At 42.4% G+C, this 11,492-nt stretch overlaps 1 protein-coding gene across 4 annotated transcripts in view; it reads left to right on the top strand.

Annotated features, from left to right (window-relative positions):
* Window positions 1–1,325: 1,325 nt before the first annotated feature.
* Window positions 1,326–11,492, top strand: part of LOC141790268 (leucine-rich repeat transmembrane neuronal protein 4) — a 130,450-nt gene continuing 120,283 nt past the window's right edge. The window contains exons 1-2 of one of the 4 annotated variants that reach the window (XM_074670024.1): window positions 1,326–2,092; window positions 2,511–4,066. In XM_074670024.1, the coding sequence (XP_074526125.1) occupies window positions 2,041–2,092; window positions 2,511–4,066 (1,608 nt within the window). In that variant the 5' untranslated portion in view covers window positions 1,326–2,040. Of the gene's footprint in view, window positions 2,093–2,510; window positions 4,116–11,492 lie in introns of all 4 variants that reach the window. The other 3 variants (XM_074670026.1, XM_074670022.1, XM_074670025.1) reach the window with 3 other exon arrangements.

Raw genomic sequence — 11,492 nt, 5'->3', positions numbered from 1 at the left:
AAAGGAAATGAGTGGTACAAAGGGCTACTTGTCTGATGCAAACTTCCTGAACAAAACTGCACGGCTCACTTTTAACAGCAATAATAATGTAGTAGTAATAGTATGTTAAGAGACTTATCAAAAGTTGATGTTAATTATTTCACAATTATTATTAATGAGTCACATTACAATGATGGTGGAAAACATATATATAAAAAAACATATATAAATTTATGGAAGTAGCTCCATTGTGATCTGTGCTGTTTTTTGCCTCAAGTGGTTCTGTGGTTGTTCCCTTATTTGCGCCCAGGTGCCCACAGTGGGCAGCATGTTGGTGATCCCTGGGTCAGACTGGTCCTAAATTGTTTTCCCCAAGCTGCCCAGGATGCTTCTGTTCTGGTCTTAGAAAACAACAATTTTTTTGTTGTGTACATGTCTTTTATATAATTATTCATAATGTAAAGATGAAGATCTTACAAAACATGCAATGGTGTTTTTTTGGGATGAATTCTTGTAGGTTAGACCAGGGGGTTACAAGATTTTCAGCCAAAATGTATTTTGTAAGTGAAATATCTGCTGTGTCATTTTTTTTATTTACACTTCAATAGACACTTTTCTCTCTGTATCTTTTTTCACATTACTGTATGATGTTTGCTGTTTCCCCCAGTTTTTTTTCTTCCCAAGGTTCCTCATAAGCATCAGCATCAGCTATTCTTCCTGGAGTCTAAGGTACATACAGTCATACACGCATACATAATTTACAAAACAACATAAGAAAAAACTCATTCATTCGAGAAACAGAATGGCTGTCTATTTAACAAACATCAAGGCAAGACAGACAAAATTATACTCACAAGTCATAAAAATTCATGGGGTACTTTATTTACTTTCTCCCTGCAGGTAATGATTGACATTCACAGAAAACACATGTGAATTCATAGACACATGCAGTTTTAATAAACATGAACCCTGTTTGAATGGCGCTCTATAATAATAGCGTCATACTCTGCAGGCTTGAATGTTGCGCACTTCAGGTTGTTGCTATTGTATATTGATAATGAAGGTCCTCTGTTTTTTTCCCCATGCCCCCTAATATGAACACAAATAAGTATAGATATTTATCAAGGATGCGTGTATAATCAAGTGTTGTTCCACTTCCTGTGTACGTCATCAAAATGTGGCGGAACAAAGTTCCCAAAACAATCCAAGCTCCCAAACAATTGCATCTTTTTTGTTTTTGTACACAGGGTCTTAACTAGGGAGTAAGAATTACCAACATATCAGAGTGTTTGCTGTTCTGGGAGGTAAATTAGATAAATAATTTCACATTTCTAAACGCAGGGGAAGCAGGCTTCTTCCCCCTGGCTCTTTAATTGACATGCAGCTTCTGTTGACGAGGACATCCAGTCTACCTTAATGTGAGCTGCTGAGAATCACTCAGTGACCAGGAGAGGGCATCTCAAGTCCTGAAACCAGCGCCAGGATTTCAGTCTAATCCTCCACCAACATCATTCCTGTTGCTATACAACTGATTTATTCTTGATTCCACGGTCAACGGCTCTAATCCACAGCAGACTGCGCCTTTCCCCTCCACTCTCCTCCAAGGAATCAGGAAACATCCAACTTGTCGGCTTTGGAGCACAGTTTTTCCTCACTAAATTCTCCACTTGGTCGGTTTCCAGTGTCTTTTCCGTCACTTAACCTAGATTTAACATTTGGCGACTCGGTCTTTAAAATGTGTTTTGGAGCCTCCCAGAGCGCGCGCTAAAGAGTGTCATTCCCACGAAGCTGCAAGCTTGAGTGCGTCCATTCAAGGACTTTGTAAGGTGGTCTGAAATATGCATTATTATCAGGCTGATGTTGTGCGGTAACGTAGGAAACTACCGGCAGAGGTGGATGCACACCTTCGGGAGCTACTCACATCTCCGACAGGTGTGCGGCCGTGCGCAAAACGGATCCGGCTGCGACGCAAATTGCTTTTTTGTTCCTGGAAAACAGGCGTCCTGGGTGCGTGTCCAACTATTTGGACAAAAAAACGTCTAACATGTGGACTCGGGACGCATGCAACAGAGAGCCCTAAACATGAGGAGGAGTCGACACCGTGCAAAAATGGGTATGTACGCTGTTTCTTGGGGTACAAACGCTCTGAATTTTTTGCGCAAAGTCTTCAGTCATTTGGATAATGAGAATTCACTTAAAGCTATTGTTGCCGATGCCTTTGCCTCCTGCGGTTTGTGAGTGATGACTGCAGGCTGGGAGATCCGGAGGAGCTTTTTCTCTCCAACTATGTGACAGATTTAGCCTGAGGCATGAGGTTATCAATCACCTTTCCAATGTCCCCAGAACATGACTTTGACTCTGATAATGAATGTAAGTGTGTGAAACAGGCTGCGAATAACCCCTCATGTCTCATCCTGTGTAGGTCATAACAGTTGGTCCCCTGGTTCATATTTGTATTCTGTTAAATTCTGTTCATTTTAATGCTTTTCCTCTGGTCCTGATTAGTCTCTCGCTTTCATCTGTGCCTGCAGGACTTCAGGTGCTCTTCAGATGGCTCCTGTTCACAGTTTTGGTGCCTGCCTGGCTGCTTGCTGCTCCAAGTGGCATCCGTGAGCGTCCCTGCCCCCTGAGCTGCAGATGTGATGGGAAAATAATATACTGCGAATCAAATGCCTTTCGTGACGTGCCAAGCAACGTGTCTGTAGGCACACAGGGCCTCTCCCTGCGCTACAACAGCCTGGCCAACCTCAGAAGCCACCAGTTTGCAGGCCTGAGTCAACTGGTTTGGCTCTACCTGGACCATAACTACATCAACGCTGTGGATGGTCAGGCGTTTCATGGAATACGGAGGCTCAAAGAACTGATACTCAGCTCAAACAAGATCACACTGCTGAAAAACAATACCTTTCATGATGTTCCAAACTTGAGAAATCTTGACCTGTCTTATAACAAACTGCAGGTGATCCAGCCAAAGCAGTTTTATGGCCTGAGGAAGCTGCTCAGTTTGCACCTGAGGTCAAACTCCTTAAAAACAATCCCGATGCGAGTTTTCCTCGACTGTCGCAACCTGGAATTTCTGGACATTGGCTACAACAGGCTGCGAAGTCTGACAAGAAACGCCTTTGCAGGACTCATGAAGCTCATCGAGCTTCATCTGGAGCACAACCAGTTCTCAAAGATTAACTTTGCCCACTTCCCTCGCCTGACCAACCTGCGGGCTCTCTATTTGCAGTGGAACCGGATCAAACTGCTAACCCAGGGCCTGCCGTGGATGTGGACCTCACTGCAAAAGCTGGACCTCTCTGGAAATGAGCTCCAAGTGCTGGACCCAAGCACGTTTCAGTGCCTCCCCAATCTGCAGACACTTAACCTGGACTCCAACAAGCTCAGCAATGTGTCTCAGCAGACGGTGGAGGCTTGGATCTCACTCACCACCATCAGTTTGGCGGGTAATTTATGGTACTGTAATCCCAACATATGTCCCCTAGCGGCCTGGCTGCAGGCCTTTAAGGGCAACAAGGAGACCACGATGATTTGTGCCGGTCCTAAGGAGGCTCAAGGAGAGAAAGTGACGGATGTGGTGGAGACGTATAATATCTGTACAGCGACACCTTCCCCTATCACCACCACCACTACGACAACTACCACTTCCCCTCTCACGTCAGCATTTCAGCCTGAGCTGCCTCCTCTCCCCACACAGTCTGTGGTGGATAAGAAGCTGATCTGGAACAGGACAGCCTCCCCTGCTCCCTCTGAGGCCTCCCCCACCATCCCTCTGCCAGACACAGAGTATGTGTCCTTCCACAAGATCATAGCTGGTACTGTAGCCCTCCTCTTATCTGTGGCTATAATTCTCCTGGTTATCTATGTCTCATGGAAGCACTACCCCAGCAGTATCAAGCAGCTTCAGCAGCGCTCGGCGGTCAAAAAGCGCCAGAAAAAGGCGCGAGAGACCGAGCGCTCTCTTAATTCTCCTCTTCAAGAGTACTATGTGGACTACAAGCCTTCACACTCAGAGACTATGGATGTGCTGGTTAATGGGACAGGACCTTACACATACACCATCTCAGGCTCCAGGGAATGCGAGGTATGACCGTTGCCCTCCAAAAATCCATTTCCACTGCGAGGCATGAGAGGTAAATTTTCTAACAATCTGCAGAGAAAAAGACTTTTTTTCTCCTGTGCTTGTGTGTGATTTGGGATAAGGAAGTAAAGGTCAGTGCACGGTGACTTGTTCTGCAGTGTGCTGGGTTTGTTCGGTTCCATATGATTACCCAGCTGTTGTTGTGAATCATGCAGTTTTATTGTTAAAATATGAGTCCCATTAGCTGGAACTGCAGCGGCAGCTCCTCTCTGCGGGTAACTTGCATACAGTGAAATGTATTACACACAAAGTGGCTTCATCTGTCATCCCTGACAGAAAGGAGTCCATTGATGAATCTCTGTATTATCAGCCAGTCTGTTATTTATTCACAAATGAATTGCTGCCTTGCGAGGAATGATAAAGAGTGGTGTTAGATCAAGTCACTGTGCAGGTGGTCCTTTCCTTTCCTTCCTATTGTGTTTGCTTCAACAGCTGTATTAGCAAACACAGCAGTCATGTGAGTCTTGTGTTTTGCTGTACTTCTGACATTTCTGTAACAATCATAACAACAGATCGTACATCCCATTCTCATTTTCTCCTGTTAGAAGTCATCTCCTTCAGGTTTTACTCATTAGTTTTATTCACAGGGTTCAAGCAGTCACCCCAGGCAGGAGGAGACTGTAAAGACCAGCAGCCAAATGAAAGATAAATTGTGCCTCTGGGCTTGATTTCTGCCTGGCTTCTGTTTACTACTGCAGTAAAATAAAACTGCATTATACTTTGTTAGATTACTTATAGAAAAATACTTGTGGCATATGAGTTTGAATCGAAATTCCCATCCTGAGGCCAGGCAGCTTCACAGAACTGACTCTGAACTTCTCCTAGAAAAAGAGCGATTGAGACAGAAAAACTAATCAATTTGCTCCTGCTTGATCAGGCACTTTTTTGCCCTCTGTACTCTTTTTTTTCTCTCTAATGCTTTGCATCTGTCTTCCTTTGTCCAGCAGCTTTTATTTTCATTTGGCAGTGTAGTTAAGTGTGATTAACAGGACATGTTGTGTTGGGGAATATGTTGTGTCACTTGAATCTAAGCTGCACCTTTTGTCAGACTGGGCAGACATGCTGAGGTGAACAGGAGACATCTCTCCTCTGTGTTGTACCTGTCAGCACCACTCAGAGACAAAGTTTTATCTCACGCTAACACGCTGCTCATTTCCTACCTTTCTGTTCGGACTAGGTAAATCATCTCCAAATGTGTGGGTTGTACTGTAGCATTGCTTACATTCGTGTTTATTCCTCTGCTGAAGTAACTTGAGGGGCTGGCACAAATATGTTTCATTGTTTTCAGTAATGTCACACACTGCGAGGTACACACAGGCAGCTAAATCAGCTCTTTGTCAGATTATCTGTGGTGGAGCATTTCTCAAACACAAGGGGAGCTTGAGGTGAGATGGTCGGCTTATCAATCTTGTAGCCTTCATGTGAGAATGTGGCATGGGAGCATTAAATGGCAGACCTAATGGGGCTTCTGCTAGCTAGAATAACTAATAGCCCATCAGAGGTAAGGAGCCGAGACTTCCCCCAGCTTTGTTATTCCATGCCCTCTACAGCTCAGGGGAGCAGCCTCAGTAGTTAAAAATGTAATGGGATTGTGTGTGTGTGTGTGTGTGAGTGTGTGTTGTTCCAAACACTGCAATGCAAAGGAAAAAAACACACAGTGCAGCAGGGGACTTTTGAAATCACCACCCCATTTTTTATGCAAGTTCAGGTTCAAGTGGTGCGTTTAGGCTCGCCAACTGTTGCAAACAGCTGCAATATTTCACCCAACACAGTATCTTGTTTATGATCCATGTAACTTGCGTCAGAATTCGGTCCATGTTGCAGTGTGAGGAGCAAACGATGTGTAGTGATTGTGTCTCTGGCTATTTGCATCACAATACGGGCAGAGCAGCCCAATCCCTTCTGATATACGAGGAGCTTTTCAGTTTTATTGAATGGCACACAGTGGAGAGTCGAGAGGGAGGGATGATGTTTCCAAAAAAAAAATGAGCAGAGGCAGCTTCAGGGTTCAATCCCACATTCAGATTCATACTGTAAAATGCTCAAACCCAGGGAGCCCCCTGCACATTATTTTAGCTACCCCAGATAGCAGGCACTTAAGCTATTAGCTACATTTTCAATTAAGAGAAAGAGCTTTGTAGTTGCAGCCTGTTATCTTTTGCACATGCCCAGACCAATAGTTTGGAGTGAATTTGTTTCTATAGATTTCCTCCAGCTCAGCTCAGCTCAGCAGGTCTGCACCCACTCTGCGAGCTGAGCTCGGCCGGTGTGAATTTTGATGAACACTTTGAACTGTGCACTGCCATGCTCTTCCTGTGGCACATTATTAAGAAAAGCCCTCTCTCTGCCATGTATGTCAGACACTTCTGTGCACACAAAGCAGCTGCAGCAGATGTCGTCCAACCAGGGATCACCCCCTCTACGAAGTTGGCTCAGAAAATATTAAGGTGAAAATCCCACTGTCTCAGCCAAAGGCGATTCGTGTACTTGGGCGGAATTTGCCGGCATTAATAAGGCGAGGAGTTTCTGCTCAGGGATAATTAAAGTGCTCTGTGAGAGAGGGTAGAAGGAAGGTGCATCTAACTGACTGATACAAACGCTATCTGGAAAAACAGACGAAAAATAATTACTGTTTTCAGCTTAACTAATTTTTCAAGCTGACAGGGTCAGCAGCAAAGTATTGCTAACTTTCTGATGAGCAACCCAGTTTTCTGAAGTACCAATTCAGGCCAGGCCAAGCCTTAATTACTTATTAAGTTGTTTTCATGTTTCTCTGCATTTGCACTCAGAGTGTGGCTCCCTGTGTCACCCTCCTGGTTATATTAAAAACTAATGGCTCCTATGGATCTCATCAGTGTTTGCATAGAACAAATCCTGCAGCTGCGGGAACATTTTACTCAATAAACATTTGCTTAATATTTAAGCACCAGAATACAAACTCCATCTTTAAAATTTCAGGAGTGAGGAACAAAGATGATGAGCGATCAAAATGTACTGCCTCGCCTTGCCAATATGGCAGCTTGCACTTCATCTGTGCGTAAATGCACAGACGGCAGGCTTCCATCATGTGCAGGGAGTCTGATAGTTTTCAATATTTGTTGTTTACTTGCCAAACGGAGGGTATCCACATGAGTAGAACAGCCTCTAAAAACAGGATGTCATTTCATAACACATCAGTTTGTGCGTATGCTGCAGGACAGCACACATTTCTGCATCATTTCAACCTATTTACGACAAAAACAGCTCATCATATACTCTGCATGAGAGTAGGCACATCATTTGTGTTCTTCTAAGGTGAAAAAAGTTGAATCTTTTGCCATAAATCCTCATTTTGCTTGGTCGTCTTCTTGTCTGATGGGTTAAAAAATCACTCTAACCGCAAGAGTGGATTTGTAATGATCCATTGGTGTACTACTTAGCTGCTACTATACCTGATGAGTTCATGAAAAATGGGTTTTGTTCCACTTAATATAGAGACAACACAAAAGAAGACAAAGGCCAAAGAAGAATTTGTTGCTACGGTTATTATACAGCACCTTTGTTCATGTGAGGTACCATTTATTTTGTTAGTCACGATTTAAGAAAATCAATGTAATAGAAGTTTGTGCGTGACTGAGCTCGTCACGGCTGCTCCAGAAGCTCTGTTACGCCAGGAACTTGTTGGAGGATAAAACAAACATAATTATAAAAGTGTGCTTGTTTCTTTAAGCGCAGGACTCAGAATCAGGTTTCCTCTTCAGACGAACCAAATACAACAGCAACAGGCCCGATTACTATCTCAACGTCTTTCAGCCCAGGATTATTGGAAATACACTAAGAAAGAAACCAACAGAAGAAATCCTATAATGTTTAAGTAAAAGGCTAACTCTAACACAAAAACAAGTTTCAACATGAACAATGTTTAAAATGTGAGACTAAAAGAATTCAGTTTTCTTGTAACAGATCTGGATATCTCAAGACAGTCAAAGTCTTCCAAAACCTCCCGAACGTGAAGTAAACTAACATGGCAGATGACTGGATCGTTGTCAAGCGGAACAGAGACCTGAATCCTCCATAACTTCACTAACTGCTATAACTAATCCAATTACCAGTTCAGGTGTTGCAAATTTTACTGCACAAGTTATTTAAACACTTGTGTTGCTGCAACAAATCAACAAGTGTGTCCTCTATAGCCCTTCCAGCTTTATGCTTTATGTTTACTCTTGTTGCCATGTCTGCACCTGCTTTTTCAGTCTGCTTACGTCCAGACTTGCTATCGTTTCCCTTCACCTGAGAATAGCATAGCATAGAATAGAATAGAATAGAATAGAATAGAATAGAATAGAATAGGATTACTTGAATGATCCCAAACTGGGAAACTGTGGTGTTACAGCAGCAATTGTCAGAGCCAGTAGAACAATGTAAAATAGATAAGCACTGAAAATGTAAAAAATTGAAAAATTATCCATGTTTTGAATTGTATGTTGTATTTTGAAATCGCTCATCATAACAATTTAGCTAATGCTGCTATAGCTACAGCTAACAATAGCTACACCAATGTCAGACTCAAGTGACCAATTCACAGCAAATGGACTTCACCACAATACAGTGCATATTATGAACGATTAGACAGCTAAGCTATGAATGATTAGATGCTACGGTATATAATATAGCTTCTGAGTACTGTAACGTTCACTTGATGTTTCCTTTTCATACCATAGTTATCTCATCACTCATGGATTGAAGTACATGGTAGTGAAGTCTGTTTGCTGTGAATTTGTCAGCTGAATGTAAAAATGTTAAAATAGTTTCTTAATCTATGATGTGTAGGTTTGCAAAACACAGTGGGGACAGGGGAAAATATGTAACTGCAGTATAGAGGCTGAGCCGTCAGCCAGTGTTTTTAACTTAAACAAAATGTGATGTATCAGTCCTAAAGCAGCATGAGCAGAGCAGATTATAAACGAGGAGACAGATATTAACACTATGATGTTGATGACAGTGACGCACAAGAGGTAAGCTGTTGCAAAGGGTTATGACCTGATGCTCGACTTTCTTCAGGGTCCCCCAGAGCACCAGGACATTTACATTTTTAAAGTGATTTGACAACTATCATCTGACCAGACTATTAAAATCACCCTGAACATACAACAGGAAAATCTGATGAGAAAATCTGTAAAACTGTCTAAAGATCCAGGCTGTGGTGCACTGTTAAGGCCTTGCGGTTTGATTGTGCACCCCATGAAGCTTAGAACCATCTAGCAGGTCTTACCTGTGACTCCTTTTTTGCATGTCGATCCCCTTCCTGTTCTTGGTCCTTTCCTCTCTAAATAAAGGCATAACAAGCTGCGAAATGTAACTTTAAAATAAGATCTGGGCTTTGCTGAAACTTATCAGGGGCGGCTGACAGAACCAGCCCGATTTCTTCTTGTATTCTCATACCAGCTGCAACACAACCTCCGTTAGCACTTTCCTAGATGCTGCGCCGTATGTAGAGTACATAATGATATACTGGCCTCCAGATTTTTCAGTGACAGATATGCACTAAATGTATAAACACATCACTGGATTCTTAAAGAATACCTCCCTTCACTTGAGTCAAGGCTGCGATTTCATGCTGAGTTAAGACGTTTCAGCAGGATTCATTTGCACAAATGCACATAATCAGACGTCAGACTTATCTTTTTTTGTGTTAAGCACCTCTCAGGCTGCTGTGTGCGTGGGGTGAGATCCTCCCCAAACACACACACACATACACACACACCACTCCGATATGTATGGCTCTGGCTTTTGACAGATGTTCCCTTTTGGAGGTGTGATGTCTGTGCTGGTGAGGAGGTGGAATACATTTAACAAACTTAGCAGCATGCAGGGAGAGGCAACACAGGATTTGTGCAATAACACCCTCTAATCTTACACGGCTTGTTCAAATGAATTCCTGCAATTTTGCTGTGTCATAGTAATTAATCTTAGCATCTCATCTTTCATCCAATCGGTGTTTTCATGATTTTATTATTCTCATTAAGATACACTAATAGTACAAGCTCCAGCCTGCTAATAGCTTAATCAGACACCGGCTGAAAAGATGATGTTCCCCCTCCACGCTTCGACACAGACGGTATTGAATTTCACTCTGGGTTAGATGTTCTTATTTACAGAACATATAGGATGAATTGATGTCTGTGTCATGGTTACAGCGTCTGGCAGAAGCCTAAAGTCAGACAAGTGATTGTCGCAGGTAGATCACTGAGAAAATGTTTTGCTGCTGAGGGAAAAGAAATGAAAGTCATGGCTTAGTTGACCTCCAAACCTCCATTTTAAATTGAGGTCAGCATTGATTGACAACATCATTAACTCCTATATGCACTTTATAATACACAATAACCCAGTCCCTCACTTAAGCCCAAGATCAAATTAACTTGTCTGATACAAACAAATCAGGTGAGTCTGTGTATTTTAGGATTATAAGTTAGAATATAACACACACAAATTTCATTTTTTAAACTATGAAGTGTGTTAGCAATCTGATTTCCACCAAAACTAATTTGGTTAGAGATGAAAAAGGAAAAACAAAGTCACAGATAAATCAAACTAATTCATCCTATCCCATCACACCATCTCCAGTGGTCCTTCTCTCCTGCAGCCACACACACAAGCCATGATGAATATTTAATGTGATATTAAACTTCTCTTCACTTTTCACTTCTGGGCCATTTTGTTCAGGCAGTGGTGAATCAGCTTGAATCAGTTTTGTGCTAATTAAGAGGCTGCTTTGATGGGGACCCTTTCAAATCATAAAAATTAGTCTAGTCATTAAAAAAACAGCCAAAAAATGAAAATTCAGAAGGATGTTACACTGAAAACGAGCTGCGAGGGAAAATGACAGAAGTCTAGAGGCATGCTAACAGCAATGTGAAGCTGTATGCCCACATAAAACCAGCAAGCTAAATGCTAACATGCTCTCCATGACAAAAAAAGTTTTCTCATGTTTACGAGCTTCAGTTTGACATGCTAACTAATGCTAATTAGCACAAGAAAGTGCAGCTAAAGCTGGTAGGGAAGTTGTCAGTAACTTGATTCACAGTTTAAATCTTTTTACTGAAGCAGCTGAAAAATTTCCGACTTTGCTCGAAGCTGAACCAGCAGATCAAACATGTCTTCAAGGGTACGTTTTGCTCTTGCTAGTAAGTAACTGTACCTCCAATTAACTGTTTGTCAGGGTCGCGATGAGCTGTTGAAGACCGGTTCATGTCCTGAGCTCTGCTGTCATCTTCTTTTAACTCAGCCTGTTCTCGTTTATTTAACCTTGTAGGGCCACGTTAATATGATGTTCGCCCCCAGTGAAAACAGACACGTGAGCGTCATGTAACGCCTGCTAAAGGAGATGAAG

The sequence above is a fragment of the Halichoeres trimaculatus genome, unplaced genomic scaffold, assembly GCF_033239565.1.
Source record: "Halichoeres trimaculatus isolate MK-OKI-2021-1 unplaced genomic scaffold, fHalTri1.1 fHalTri1_scaffold_5, whole genome shotgun sequence".
In the NCBI taxonomy this organism is placed as follows: Eukaryota; Metazoa; Chordata; class Actinopteri; order Labriformes; family Labridae; genus Halichoeres; species Halichoeres trimaculatus.
Note: the sequence above shows the minus strand (reverse complement) of the source record. Positions and strands in the feature narration are given on the sequence as shown.